This window comes from Melanostigma gelatinosum, assembly GCF_949748355.1.
Source record: "Melanostigma gelatinosum genome assembly, chromosome: 10".
NCBI lineage: Eukaryota > Metazoa > Chordata > Actinopteri > Perciformes > Zoarcidae > Melanostigma > Melanostigma gelatinosum.
Genome location: NC_136643.1, coordinates 6,789,758 through 6,806,249, shown reverse-complemented (window position 1 = coordinate 6,806,249; position 16,492 = coordinate 6,789,758). Strand labels below are relative to the sequence as shown.

General features: G+C 40.8%; 1 protein-coding gene across 1 annotated transcript; it reads left to right on the top strand.

Annotated features, from left to right (window-relative positions):
- The first annotated feature begins 1,004 nt into the window (after positions 1-1,004).
- Positions 1,005-2,341, top strand: olig2 (oligodendrocyte lineage transcription factor 2). The gene is made up of 2 exons (XM_079276807.1): positions 1,005-1,039; positions 1,413-2,341. Exon 2 carries the CDS (start codon positions 1,435-1,437, stop codon positions 2,248-2,250), a length of 816 nt encoding a protein of 271 aa, XP_079132933.1. The 5' UTR covers positions 1,005-1,039; positions 1,413-1,434; the 3' UTR covers positions 2,251-2,341.
- Positions 2,342-16,492: the final 14,151 nt, after the last annotated feature.

Below are 16,492 nucleotides of genomic sequence, written 5' to 3'. Positions count from 1 at the left end.
ATTAGCGCTGATCGCGTTTGGCCGCACAGCACAGCTCATATTTGGGGACAATGCCGCTGTCGGTTTGAGTTACGTCCGAGGGCAAATCACCGGTTTGGGCCCTTATGTCTGCCGGAGGCCGCCTGAGCGCGAGCAGCAGGCCACACCGCTATCGCTCACTGGACTAATTAAAACGTTACGGATCATAACCGTTGGAAACAATTTTGCACACTTCATTCATTGACGTTAAAGATGCACTTTAACGGCAGCTGCTGCGACAGCGGGTTACAACGGTAAAACAGCACATTAACACCAAAACTGCAAACAGGAAACATATTGCGCTGTTTATTAGGCTTTGACCCCGTTATTACTGTTCATTTGGAGAGGCGGCGTGGTGTAGAAAAACAAAACAAAAAACAAGCGTTAAAGAACGAATTTTCAATCAAAAATAATGACAAAAATATCGTGTATATTTATAATTTTAAAAAGTAGGGTGTCAAATATCGAAAAAAACATTTGTTTTTTCTACAAAAGTTTTCTCACAGTTTCAATACAAAACGAAATAAATCCAATAAATGTAAATGTTTTTTTTTAAATAGTTATTTTATTACCGTTTCCGGATACTGGATAATACAGACACATTACTATTCACTTCTAAGAGGAAAAACAATCTGTGTTAGCCTATTACAATAAAAATCCTTCCACACGCGGGCCAGCATTTTCACAAGAAGGAGACATATGTAGGAGGGAGTGTGTCTGATTTCACTTAATGCTGTGTGTTGGTACAATTACATCAGGCTGGAGGAGCCCCCCCCCCCCACACACACACACACACACACACTCCTCCTCCCTGCACGGAGCTGATTGGTGGCAGGGAGGCAGTCGGGAGAGCAACTGCGTTGTCCTGGTGACCCGGCCTCTGTGCAGCTTCAGCCCCGGCTATAAAACCCGGCGGTCGCACGCAGGCGTGCCAAATGGGCTGTCAGATGCAATTTCGGAGTAACAAGTGGATTTGATGTTTATAGGTTTTCTCATCCTTCGCGCTTGGAAAACACTCGTGGTACGTGTTTGATTATTTGTTGTTTTAGACATGATGAGAATATTTGTGTATTTCCTGCTGCTTTACTTACATCGAGGCAGATGCAAGTAGAGACACAGCGTGGGAAAGAGATGGACACACATTTTTTTTATTCTCATGTGATGATCAAATATCAATACCAAGATTTAAAAAAAAAAGTCAAGCAAAGAAGTGTATGTTTAAATATTAGGATTCAGGATACATTTCTGTATTAATAAAGCTATGCCAATTAATACAAGAAGATGATTTTGTTTTCATATCCCACTTCTACTTATCAATACCAACAGTCGCTGTGAAAAGTTAATACTATCTTGTGACCTCATCTAAATTAACTAGAACACTTTTCTCTCTTCAGCTCACCGTGCTGGACCTAGACCATGGACTCAGATACAAGCCGCGTGTCGAGCAGACCCTCATCTCCGGAGGTGGACGACATCTTCCTGGCCACCCTGAAGAAATCGGTGCACAGCTACTCCAGCGCCGTGACCTCCACACAGTGCGACCATCTGTCAGAGCTCCACGGCCTGCGCACCCTCACCGCGGAAGACGAGGAGTCCCTCGCCCTCCGGCTGGCCAAGAAGGACCACAAGCTGCTGTCTGAGAACGAGCTGCAGACCATCCGCCTAAAGATCAACAGCCGCGAGAGGAAAAGGATGCACGACCTCAACGTGGCCATGGACGGGCTCCGGGAGGTCATGCCCTACGCGCACGGGCCGTCGGTGCGCAAGCTCTCCAAAATCGCCACCCTGCTGCTGGCGAGAAACTACATCCTGATGCTGAGCAACTCGCTGGAGGAGATGAAGCGTCTGGTGAGCGAGATCTACGGCAGCGGCGCGCACCACGGCGGCTTCCACCCGGCGGCCTGCGGGACTATGACGCACGCAGGGCCCGTGCCGGGACACCCGGTGGTTTCCCACGCCTCGCACCCGGCGGTGCACCACCCGCTCCTGCCGCCGGCCGTCTCCACTGCTTCCCTGTCCGCGCCCAGCATATCTGCCGTCACCTCAGTCAGAGCCCACCATGGACTCCTCAAAGCGCCCGGAGCCGGCGCGGGCCCGCTGGGCAGCAGTTTCCACCACTGGGGCGTTGGCACCGGGATGCCCTGCCCGTGCAGCATGTGCCAAGTCCCGCCTCCGCATGTGACCAGCATGAGCGCCGTCCCCATGCCGAGGTTGACCAGCGACTCCAAGTGACTTCAGACTTAAAGTGGAGACGAACTTTTTTTGGGGTTGTTACTGACTCTCTCCCCACATTATTCCTCTTTTTTTATTTATCTCTATCGCTGAATCCGATGCGTCGACGGAGCCAGTACAGAATCCATCGGGTTTTCCTCACTGGGACTTTGGGGTTTTGCAACTAACTTAGCGTTTTATGGTCATTAACCTCAATTGTAACAGGTGTGTCTTCAGAGCCCCTTTATTACTGGACATCTTTGACGGCCCGGGCATGTGTGTGTGTCTCTGCAGTTATAGATCAAATTGATTTTTTTTTCTGTGGGCCTGGGGGTGGGGGAGGGGGGGTCACAAATCCAACCACAAATATAGAGTGTAAATATGTAGATGGTTTATTCATATATTAGAGTCTTGTTACTGTGCAGGAAGACTCTCCAGCCCCTCACGTGTTGCACCTGCTTTATTCTATCCGTCTTATTCAACGCTTTTCTCTTTATTCTCTACCTGCCATTCTCTGTCCCGACACGAACAATGACCACTTGTTTATTTTTTTATAAAAAAAAATATATAAAAATTATATTTATTTACTTGTTTTGGACGGGAATTTCAAATGAATCTCTGATCGTGTTGAATTTTTGAAATGTAAAATAAAGATGATTGATTGAAAAGTGAAAAAAGTGTTTGGTGATGTTTTGTTTGTTTGTTTAAAAAAAATCTGTAGTTTACACAATAGAGGGAGAAACATGTATAATGGAGCTTTACAACAGGCCAACAATCACTGAAACACTGAACATCAACAGTATTTAACAGACACTTCAACGCACAACTCTTTTTTGTACTCTCTGAGTCAGACATTTGATTTACTTTAGGCTTTTAAAAAGAGAAACAAATTCACAATTTTACCTGAAATTGACCTTTTATCATAATTACTATAATGTTGAGGTACTTATTACTCTATTATTACACTTATTATTAAAAACTATTTAGACGATTGATGAATAATGTAACAGCTAAGCAATGACATATCCTTTACATTGGCATCCATTATAATCACCATATAATCAAATTTGAAACAGCTTCATTTCAGGATAAAATTAAAACATTCAGACAGAAACAAAAAATTCAAAAATATATCCACAGGTTACAGAATCATTTGACTTTTCAATAACTTTAATCATAGCCTCTTTATTAGTCCATCTAATAAAAACATATGGTTATTTAATTTTCAAAAAAACAATTGAGTTGGAAATGCACATTGTTATTTTAAAATAGTTTTTCATAATCGTAATATTTTCAGCTTTTGTGCCCACATGAAACAAGCTTGTATACCTAGTCTCTCCTTCTGGATAGATCACAACAAAGTTGATCAGCTTCGTTTCAAACACAAACCAATGACTTGGCACCATACGTCCACCTGCAGAACGCATCTGCTGCAATGCACCAAAAGATTGATATCTTACCCATTTGGTAACCTGTGAGAGGACCTGTGAGAGGACCTGTGAGAGGACGAAAAAAAAACTGCATTTGGAATCGTGCAGCTTTGCAAAATAAAAGCACGTAAACAGCCGCTAAGAACGCGCACAAAAACGTCAGTGATGAGTAGAGGCCGGTGCACTTTAGGATAAAGGCAGCAGCTGCATAGCAGATTGTGCATGCTGTTGCAATGTTTTCCAAAGGCTTTTGAAGATGGAACGATATGAACTAAATCTTTGAATATTCATTCACGCATTTGTTTATTCATCTCATTACTGGGATTGAATTATTCAAAGTCCTTCAGTGTCTTGTAGGACGTTTCAGAGAGGGAGAGGTCATTTGGTGCAATAAGGCAAAAAGAAACTGCTTTTTTACAGATGGGACATGTCTCAGCATGTGGAAACTTCCTTTCCTCCCAAATTCAACTTTTACATGTTGAGTTGATCTGAACAGCACACAAAACAGTATCCTCTCTGACATCTTCCTCTCCTGCAGAGTCAGATGGATCCATATTATGGTGACACACTAAACAGGTCAACAATCACAAAAAAGAGCAATTTATGTGGCTATTTTGTTCATTTGTTCGATGTGACTGAGATCCTGTAGAGGAATACTGTTGAGTTGTGTTAGAGACTCCACGGCTGAAAGAAGAGAAATGCTCAAACAGTTGTGATGATGGAGGCTCACATCAGTTAGTTAGTTCACTCATTCAAAAACGTTCACCTTTTTTTGGTTGAAAAGACTTAGCCAAGAGTGCCATTAAGGTTCGGTTCTCGTAAAAAACAAATATATTAAAAAATGTATATCATTTTTATCTTGGTTTAAAAAAGAGCCTAAAATGCTCACTTAATCTCTGCACAGGTTGAAGCAAAGTGAAAAAGGTTTGTCAATGCCAGCAATAGTCCTGTGGTCTAATAAACATTTCCTTTATTTCACACTTTATCTATGTAATAAATTGATCCTTTTTGTGAAACTGAAGAGCCTCTAAGTGTTTTGTTACGTCAGTGTGGTAATTAGTTCCTATGATAACTCAGTGTACTAATACCAACGTAAAAGTGCCAGTTGTCCCACTATTAAAATTGCCACAAAGTTGATGGGAGAGTGAAGCCCCTTTCCCACTGGACAAAAACACAACTAACACCCACAAACATCTGGCTTTTATCTTCAGTGGGAAAGGTCACAATCAGCGTTCACTGCTGGAACATGTAACTGCAGTATTCACAAATATTTATCGGCTCCAACTCCAATCGGCAGTGATGGAAACATGACACCCGAGTGGAGGCGCTAATCTTCGCCCCATTTCTGGTGCAATGCTATGTGATGCGTGTTAAAGAGAATATATATTTTTTAAAAACAACAACAGGGATTTGAACAATTATTATAATGATTTACATACAAAACAAACAAGTGATATGTTCCCCTAAAAAAAGCCTCAAGACTCGAGTCAGACAACGACCATTTTACGTTGCTGATCGTGGTAAAACTCACTTCGTTTAAACTCGACAGAATCAATATGAAACTCAGTTAATGTTTCCACTGTTCCAACAATCACCAGCTATGCTTTGGTCGAAATAAACTACAGAGTTACCTGTGAAGAGAAACAGACATTATATGCGCTCCTCAAAACAACCAGACTCCATTGATGAAATCCGTAATTGTACCTTGTAACTTCATACAAACTCGATAGAAACAAAATAAAATGTATCAAAACCGTCTTCGTTACTTTTTTCACTGTTCCAAAAATCATCAACTCTGATTTGAGATTTTGAATGCGAACACATTTGAATACAATCCAAAGAAGAGGTGAAATAAAAGTGAAATGCACTGTATACATTTGCATAGACTTTATTGTCCATTAAAACATGTTTTTATCATCATCCAAGTCGTTCCTTTTTCACAGCAGACATTTGAACTTGGCAACACACAAAAACCTCAAAGGTGTTACGAATAACATTAAGAGTGGCTCTGTTCTTATTGGCGTGACCATGACAGTGTGACACTGATCCAGCACGAACCAAGCCAGGACCCTGAAAATAGAGCAATTCATTTTATCTTCTGTTTTTCGTACTCTAACATGTCACAGAAGTTGTTTTTCCATTCAATTGTCAAGCGAATTGTCAACAAACTTTTGAAATGTCCCAAAAAAGAAATGATAATGTTCCGCATGTCAATCAACTTGTTTGGATCGCATACACTCGGCTACAGGGTAGTTTCGTTCATAGCTTCATAGAAGAGTAATTGTTTGTTAAACCATAAACAAAACACTGGGTTTGTCTATCTAGCCGATGTACGAGAGAAAAATGGAGTGGTCTTCAGAAATTTATTTCAATTGGGCAGGTTTTTATTGTTTCTTTCAGCTACGTTTGGTCATGTTTCATGCTGTCCACAGGTGAAGACAAGCATTTGCACGTAATGACAATATCCGAGAAAACCGAGAATACGACTCTCATGACAGAGTTTTCTATAATATTATAAACCCAGATAAAGTTAGTTAAAAAAGAATTCTGCATTCTTTCAGTCTCAACACTCGGGCCAATAGCAGCTGGCCTTCATATCCCAGTGACTGGATTTGAATAAACAGCTCCTTATCCACTGTTGGTGGCAGGCTGACTTACCCATTGATGGTGGGAGTGCGCGGTTGATTCTGTGACAGTTTAAATATTCATAACTTCGAACAGAAGGGGCGCATCAGTCGTACACTGTTGCAAACTGGACTTAAACCTTCTTGAAAACACGGCACAGATCTACACCCTTTCAGCTCAGCGCATCGTGTTGTGTTAGCTGAAAGGATTAGAGATCGGTGGGATGCATCAAAGGTGGCGGAATAACAGAAAGAGAAACGGAGTCTATGATGCAGCAAAGGAGGAATACGAGAGAGAAGATAAACAAACAGAGAAGCTGTCAGAGACAAAGGCAGGATTTAACACTTACAAGGGAATAGATGGAGCTCTGAGGTGAATATGAGACCTCAGAGGTCACTCTTTCCCATGGGACTGATGTTTACTCCAGATCAGTCTCATCTGCTCATCCTAAACCACCATTGTACACTGTGATGGACTCTGACATACCGGCAACATCGGGAGGGATGGGCTAGCAGGGTCTTAATCTACCTCTGTAAAAGGGCCTTCCCCACAATTTCAACCCAAATTGCAAGACGATACAATTTTGCCAATGTTCCCATAACGTTTAATTCAGAGATGTACCTACGAACAAAATTGCTCCGTAATTCGTAGGTATACTACAAAATAATTTTGTATATGATGCACGGAATCATGAACTGCGAACACCGCAAATGCCCACACAGGGGAGGAGAAACTGGAGGTGGATGAGTCCAACTGTTCGTTCCCCGTGTGAAAAGAGAAGTCAACGTTGATTTATTTGTCACGTAAAGTGCGTACTTCAGTAACATCACTTATGTAGTTCTTTTAACCCAAAAAACAATCTTTTCCGAACCTAACTCAGTTGTTTTGTTGCCTAAACCTAACTGACACGTTTCCTGTGAAGACAGAAGTTTATTTTGAAATTACTGTGTGCATTTAACAAAAAGTGAGGAGTAACCTTTCTCAAGATATTATATATGAGGATATATTGTACTGCTAGCACACGTTTGTTATATCTAGTAACTCCACATTGGAGCCTGCTGTAACAACAACATAAGGCTATTGTTTTTAAATCAGAGCATCACATGAGAAGAGTATGTATATCTTTTTTGAATTGATCAATGATTCTTTGTCAAAATCAGCAGAGGGAAACGCATAGCAACGTGACGTTTTGGATATGCTAGCACAACCATAACCTAAAAAGTACAACTATTATTATACTAATCTTGACTCCAATATTGAACCTTACAGGAGCTTCCAAGCCTAGTTGTAACTTCAAATAAAGACATTCATTTTTTCCGCCACAATCTTCAAGATACAAAGATACACTTTTAGCTCCATGTAACGGTAACATTATTGTGGGCAAGGCTGAAAACACGCAGAGATGGGCAAAAATACATCAAAATGTATTGCAGAGCATTCACAAAACCCCCCACAAACCCCACAAAAAAGAAGAACAGTCACAGAATGTCAGTGTAACCAAGCACATCTGTGCTTGTTGATGGTCTTTCTTGAACATCATCTTGCTGAGGCATGTTGTCCACCTGGTCAACTGTAGAATGTATGAAATAATAAAACTAAGAATACTTTCATAATATGCCTTTTGAACAAAATTAATTGGATATTTGTTTTTTAGTTTTTCTTTTTTTTTTTAAACAAATGGACATCTACTGTCATAGCCTGGCTAACTGCGAACTAAATTATCTGCCAGTAATTGATATGGCATTATGACATTCACATTGAGAAGATACAGCATAACTTGTAATACAGTGCAAGATTAGATGGTCAGACATCTCTTGATAAGGTTATCATGAACATACAAGCTCCGAATCTCCCTCTTCCTATATAGCTAGCTACTCGACTGATAAGTTAACTTGCTAAACACTGGCTATGCACTAGCCGAGACAGCTAGTTGACATCTGTCACACTCAGGTAAAATATTTACCTTGACAGACAATCCGTTGAACTTGAAGATCTGAAGACTGAACTCTTGAACTGTTTTTTGATTCGTGGAGAAAGTATTTTGAGTATTTTAAATCCAAAACTACTCCACTCTCCAAGCATTTTGTTACAAATTACGTTAGATTTTTTATCAGCCCTATCAAATACAAATTACAAAATACTCAAAAGTAATTGAAATACGTATTTTTAATACAAGTAACAGAAATACTGCCCATCTCTGAAAACACAACTAGACTTCTCTGCTGATGAATTCTTAAATACACCATTATAACATTATAGTTGATGTTATACTAACTACATGATAAAGATGAAGGCATCTGAAGATAAACGTCACTGTTCAATCACATTTTACTGTACTCACTCTCTCGCACGTATAACTCAACTCACAAGCGTTTATTCGCGGCTTGTAAATTGAACAGCTAGCTTCAACGATAAGGTGAGTTTCACTTTAAATTTGTTAACAAACTGGTAACGTTAGAGTTATATCATTTGACATTAGGGTTCACCAATTTAATTTAACAATAGACTGGGGTGACTTCATTCTTGATGGAAACGTTAATGTTACTCCGCACATGAGGCCTTTTTTTTACAAAGGAAACAATTAATTTAAAGTTAGCTTGGTATCAGTTAGCTAACATTTGCTAGCCAGTAAATTTGATCTTACATGACATTCTAATATTAGCTTGACTGGATAGACCAAATTAAAAGTAGTAGTAAACCACATTATTCATTTACAACTAACATTTATAAACGTTGACTCGTCGTATGCTCAAAGTGGTTTGTACTAGATTTTGAGGAGACACAAATTTACATAATTCTTTGACAAAAGTTTTTCTTCGAAAAAAGATCATAATCACGTAGCAATGTAACATTACCATAAATAAACAACAACCGCCCGAAAAGGACTTTCTTAAATAATGTCAACATTTACTTTACGCCTCCCATTGATCTGGACTGTCTCTCTTGTTATACTCGTTTATTTTCATACCTTGTAACTTGCGTTAACGGTCGCTCGATATAAGCCACTTACTGTGTGAGTCGCACTTTGTACTACGTTCTGACCGAATACAAAACCTATCCGTGGTTGATTATAGGTCTGGGTCAATACAGTTGGTCTGACATCAACAGGTTGGGTTGATTTAGAGATCATTGGTGATAATGGTTCAGTTATGGATTTGCAAGCTGGACCCATGAACCTGCAGCCTTGGTGTGATCTGCAATGCAGCTCGCAACCAAAGTTTGCAATGGAGCATTGACATCAGAAGCTGAATTTCTTTAGCTGAGTCTCCTGGCATTCTGAATCTATTACAATAAAGAATTGTTTTTGGTTTTGCTGCCTACTTCACTATGTGATGTCTTGTTCACGATTAAGAACTCATTCCATTTATACATTCATCTGAATATTTCTGGAACACTACATACTTAAGAACTTAACAATACTTGTGTGTGTGTGTGTGTGTGTCTGTTCAATAATCTATGAACAGCAGCAGATGAACTCCTTGATCGGGTGAATCAATGTGTTTAAGAAGAAGCCCAGAGGAACATAGACAGAAGGGAGTGAGAGTAAAGGAAAGTGAGAGAAACAAGCGAGTGAGCAGAAGATCCATTGAGTGTATTTTTTTGTGGCTGAAGAATCGTCCCAGTGGCTTTGAAAAGAGGGATAATCCTGTCAAGTAAGCAGACCTTTGGATATTCATGACTGGTCGAGCGGACTGAAGGAGGACACAGTCAGGATGGGATTAAACATCAAAGTGAATGTGAGGAGTGCAGGACTGGGACATGAATCAGCCAATGCAGAAGCACAGAGGTCTGTGAGGGGTGTGCTGGGGGCCAGTTGGGACCAGTTGTCTGATGGGTGGACAGCACTTTGAATGACTCCAGGATGAGGGCCTTCTAAAGGCCTTTCAGGAGAGTGATATGGTGTGGTGTGTGCACCTGCCCCCCAATCTGAGAAACATAGGATGCAGTCACAAAATAAATTCTCATTACTGTCATCCTTCAGTCTGGAAAGCTGCTTGAATGAGAGATGCCATGACAGAAATAATCAAGTGGTTCGACAATGCCTCGCACAGCAGCTGGATTCTCGCAATGTCAGCAAGATCACGCAAGAAATCCCTGTTGCCAGGCTTCAAATAATGCGCTTGTGTCCGGTAGGCCAGCGCACGTACCAATCAGCATCGTGTGAGGAGCTACTGGCGTGGCTTAGGTGTATGTCATGCAACACGGAGAGGCGACTGTTTGTTCAAAACAAACAATGTTGGCTCCAGAAGATGGTAAGTGTAGATGCTGCAGTGGCATCAGTTATTTCAGAACAGGAGGGTAGAGCAAAGAATGGCACTGATGGCTTTTCTCGAGTGGAAAAGATGTTATTCTCCCGACTGGCTTCGCTAACAGTTTGATTGACAGATGCTTCATCAAATCACCTGCTCAGTATTTTTTTTAAGTGCCTGCACTTTAAAAAAAAATTCCAATGAAGGCTTCTCAGATGGTTCTGCATAAACTAACCATCTGGCGGGTCAGGTTGTGTGACGGTGCACACATGCACAAAATCCAGGCTCATAAAGAAATAGTTTTCCCAGTTTGGTGTGGAAGAACTTGACTGACCTACACAGAGCCCTGACATAAACTCCCATCTAATACCGGACTGTGATAATATCGGACCTTATCACTGAACATCAGTGTTGGACCTCATTAATGCTCTTGAATGGGATCAAATCCCTGCAGACAGGTGCAAAATGTGGTGGAAGGCCTGAAAGTGGATGCTGATATAGCAGCAGATTATTGCCCATGTTTAACAACGCATATGGATGTAATGTTAAGGCTTCTGCATACTTTTGGCCATTTTTCCATGTAGCCATGTTGATGTTTCTTTTGTCCAAATTTAGAGAAATCAGCCTCCACGATTTCCTTTTCCATCGCAGTACATTGTGGGTGACTATACTTTACTATGTGGTGCTCAAAGCATTGATGAATGGCAATTTGATAATAGGCAACAGCAACATAGATTTTGGTTATTATATTTTGGAACTGCATTTTTTTCAAACAGTTAACAGGTTCTTTACAGGCAAAAGAAGAAAGAGACAATTTGAACTTGTACCGTTGTGTCGTCACCTCGTCCCCTGGCAGTGACCCTGCCAGCTCTGACTGCTGCAGCTAGCAGCTGGGACATTTGGTCAAAGAAATTCAACTTGACAGGATTCAGGGAAACTAAAGTGATGTTGTGAAACACACACATACACACACAGGGTGTCCTAGAGTTCTCTAAAAGTGTTTGAATTCAATCTGAGACCAATCTTACGTCGAGGGACCTCACCAATCAGAAGTATTATATCTGAAGAAGACCAAAGGTAAAATCAAGATTTGATATAACTGGTCTTTTTAAATTACATTTAAAAAGTCAGTTCCAGGATATTAGCAAGTAGGTAAGGTTTAGGCAACAAAACCACTTAGGTTTAGTAGTGGAGCGTAATTGACAATAACTTGACTGACTCAACGACTCATGTGCCTTGCGACTCACATGTCACGTGAGTCATGTGACTAACGTCCCATATGACTCCTGTTACTAATGACAGAAAAATATTGACTTAGTTTTAGTTTTGCATGGGACACGAACAGCGAAAAGTCCTGTGTTTGTTTGACCCATCCACCACCCTCCCCACATGGCCCGGACTATCTTGCAGTTCATACAAAGTCAGTTGCTCTGACCAGCCAATGACAATTACATTGGAGTTAGTTGAAAGCGGTATCAGATGCCGAGAGGCATCGACTAACAGTAGGTATTTAACAAGTTGACAGTGAGACTGGGTTGTTGTCTTTGGTGCTTAAGCCAGTCCTGTGAGATTATTTCAGCCTCCACAGCAGCCATGCCACCACGAGATGTTTTAATGACGACAACCCCAATTTGTCAAGTTAGTGAAGCCTGCTATCACGTTGCAGTGCAACATATGTCAGCTCTCTGTTGTTGCCTCCCCCGAGGTCCCCCGTTTCATAAATCAAATTAGCACCACAGTCTGTCATCTCATTTACAAGTAAGCTGGACAGAAGTAAATCAAAATGATGTTCCATTTAAAAAAATTATTTTTATGTCTGTATTTAAGCACTTAATTAATAACAAAATAATATGCCAGTCACCTGTTATCACACTCTCGGTATTTAGCAGTCCTCAGTGGGAGGCCTGTCACGAGTTGGGACAACATCTGTGACAAACCTGCTGCAGTTTAATCAGAGTGGAGGCTGAATAGAAAGGGAAAGTGGTGGCTGCTTCAGTCTGATCTCTCAGGTCTTAGTGGGGATTTAATGTGCTGTGAGGAGCACGAGCACAGTGGGAGGTGAATGAGCTGCTGTAGGAGGTACAACGTGGAGAAATTCTGGGCTGTCTCGAGGGGAGGAAGGGGGGAGTTGTGTGAGCGTGTGTGTTTGTGTGTGATACAGAGTGTATAGGCTGACAGATGTGTCCATCAACGCCTGAAAGAATCATCTTACATCCACTTGCATCCATCTGCCAGGTTTTATGAAATCAGAACAATGTCTTGAAATGCAAAATGATGTTCCCTGTTCACGAAAACAAGGGGGAGAAAAGGTTTCCCAACATCAACATATTACTTTAACCTTTTAAACTCTGAAAGGGTGCTAACTCTGGTTGTGCAACAAAGCACAGAATATGTTCACGTTTTTAAAATAAAAACATCTTGCCTTTTCATTTAGCATCACATAGTTTCCGAGGGGGGAACATATATTTGTCATCAGCCATGTTTCCATTCACCTATTTTTATGCGCCCTTTGAAGCATCGCATTATAAAGATGTAAGAAAAAGGCAAACTTCGTTAAAACGTCATTGTGCAAAAAAGTTTTTTATGTTCGCTTGAGGTGTTTTTTGCCTTTGAGAAGAAAAAAGTTGATGCGTTAAATCCAGTGGTGGGCTGTCAGGGCCTGCAAGGCCTTCTCTGCTGGCCTAAACAGAATCACAAAGCGATATCTATTTTATAATTTAATAATTTTTCTTATATACACTACATGTATTATAATTTATGAAAATATTGAACCCATTATCTTATTTTCTCATTGCACAGCTCCTGTCTTCCTCGGTTGCTCTGCTTCCAGTGCAACTTGTTTTAAGTAGAGCTTTTATCCAATCAGATTTCACCTCTGTGTCTGTAGGTAAGAACAGAGGCCCAGGCCTGCAGACTCTGAAGTGCATCCAGCGCAGTTTAAGTGAATGGGGACGATATTGTTGATATTGTGATTACTGTGTGTCTTTATTAGTTATTAGTATTATTAGTTACTGTTATTAAGTACAGTGATCATGTGAACAGACACAAACTTATCAAAAGTCTCTCCAGCTGCTAATGCCGACTGACAGCTGATCCATCTGTGATCAGCTGATCCTCCGGCATCAGAAACAGACGTCGCTTCACGTGACGCAACTGAGGAAAGGACGTCTCATGTCTCTTAAAACATATTTCCGGGGATGCAATTAAGAGACTTGGGATGTACCCCGTGTACAGCTCTTGCCGCGAGGTGCAGAGTGTGCTGTGATTGGTCAGTGGGCGAGCACGTGACTATTGTGAAACGAAACTTAACAGCAGAGGCTTAGTCGGGTCGTGAATCACATCACGTGATTCGCTCAGCCAATCAAATATGGGCATTCTGACTGAGTGAGCTGTACCACAGGGAGACGAGGAAAGACATTGCAGAGCAGTACGTACAATGTTCAAGTTGTGAAAGTAAAATCATAAGATAATCTCTGTGGGCTGCGACTTGTCATTAAGGAGTGATGGTGGGTCCCACAGCCATACCAGCTGAGAACCACTGTCCTCCATGAGCGCAGAAAACATTATGTTTCCCTGAATATAAGCTTCGGCATTTTCCAAATGCTCTAGTACTAATCAAACGTATTGTAAGTCTCGTACCGAACGATACGTACATTTAATACGTACATAGTTGCAGCCTTAGAAACTAATAATAACTGTGGCGCCATCATGTGGTTATAAGGTGGTATTTCAGCTGCAGGACAACAGTGAAGGCCCATATAAAATGCAATGGCCCGCCACTGATTAAATCTGTTCACTGTCGGATTACAGCCCTGTGTAAAGCCGACACCACCAACCTCTGACAAAACTACAATGTATCCTAATTTATTCAATCCAAACCAATTTTGGAAATGTGCCTTATTGCATGTATTTTTTTGCAACATTTCAAAAGTTCTGTCAAAATTTGACAATTGAATGGAAACAAGGGTATTGTCTAAAATATAAGGTGACATTTATGGTGAAAATGAGTGTTTAAGAGGTTGAAGATACATATAAACAGTATGTAGTTTGGCATAAAAAAACACAACCTCAAAGTTTTCCACCTTGTGCAAAGTTTTAATTTATCCATCGATTCCATTAGCGTCCACCCATTCACAGCGTATCAAATTAGAGAAATTAGCATCAGAGATACCTTTTCTTCCCAGCAGTATCTTTCCCTCAGTGCTCCCCGGTCAGATGGGAGGTGTGATCCCTGCAGCGTATCATGGCTCTGCCTCGTGGAGTCCTCCCAGCTGGCCGAGCGTGAAAGGTGTCCAAAGGGAGGCATCCGGGGAAGATCCCAACCAGGCCACGTCCGGAATCTGGCTAACAGGACAACTTTGCAATATATTTGACAGTGCAAAATTCAAAATGCACAAACTCTGATGAGTGTTCTCAAAATGTATGAGGGAAATGCTACTTTTGTTTGGATGGACGGCCAGAGAAAAATATGCATTTTAAAATGTAGCCACATTGTGCAGATTCATTTGCAAAGACGGAAAGAAACTACAACCATCTCAAATCTCTGAGCCTCTCACTGTAGTCTGCCCTGGAAGTTCAGACACCCAATTACGATATGTTATTTTAGCTGCTCATTACCGCAGTCATATTCTTAAAGGATAATTCTTGTTTGTTATAGCTTTGGTCATACGTTTTGGCCGTTGTCTCTAATGCTTTTCAAGGTCCTCTCCAAATTAATAGCTGAGATTTCGGATTGTATTCTCGGGGAAAGAAAGAGCAGTACAATATAAATGAGTGAATGAATAAAACATTTACATCTTCAAACTGAAAATGAGTGCACTAGCTGCAAGTACAGCAGGTCAAAGTTAAAACAGTTGGTATTTTCAGATATCAGTGGTGTATAAAGTACTCAAAAGCCATACTTGATTAAAAGTAAAGATACCTTACTGGAAAACTACTCAAGTAAAAGTAAAAAGTCACCTATTAGAATACTACTTGAGTAAAAGTCTTAAAGTATCTGATATTTATTGTACTTAAGTACAAAAGTACTTAAGTACAAAAGTAATTTAATGATATTAAATGTACATCATAACCTGAACATTAAATGAACATCATAACCTGTTAATTGAAAGTAAAAGTACAAGTAAATGCTGTTAATAAAAAAGCAAAGGGTCAGAATTATGAGAATGATGAAGTTTATTCTTTTAAGTGCTGTGGCACCATGACCAAGGACATGGAGCTGTGTTGAACATAATTGGGTTGGCTGTGATCCATCCAGGAGCAACAATGTTCAACATAATATATTGTACATAAGTATACTTTTGCATCTACTATGAACTTATCATCATAATTCTCCAAAAAGCAATATGACACTATGAAGGAGTTGTAACAGTGCGTTTATAAGTATGCTCATTAGACTAGAGGGTAGAGGACCAATGCATAATATTATGTTCAGCAAAAAATATCCACTTGATGCATCAGGTCAGTGTTTAGAGAAAGGACACCTGCCTTGTAAACTCCTATGGGCCTGATTTGTACAATAGACAAAGGTTTTGCTCAAGCTGAATCTGCAATTGGGCGACTGCTACCATCATAACTCCATCTGATCATCCACAACATGACTCAAATATCAAAACATGATCAATACTAAAGCAGCAGCGAAAGGAACAACCCAGTCATTACTTGAAACTGAAAAATGTCCTGTTCATCTTCAAAAGAAGTTGGTTTTCAAAATTGCGAGAATTCAGTCTCGCTCTTCTTGGGCTGAAGACTAGTCCTGCGATGCTAAATAGCCTTTCACAGGCCGCTGAGGCAGGTAGAGGTGTGTTCAGCGTCACAGACAGCTTGCGCACAGCTGCGAAGAATTCCCAGAATGCTGCGCTCTCGCGGCTCCTGTCAATCCGTGTATATAGCTACAGCTAACGTTAGCCAACAAGTGCTGCACAACTGTCAACACTTCCTCAGCTCACTAACTCGCTA

Bases quoted from the DNA above. Each gene is read 5' to 3' on its own strand.
- olig2 (XM_079276807.1), top strand. From the start codon at position 1,435: ATGGACTCAGATACAAGCCGCGTGTCGAGCAGACCCTCATCTCCGGAG.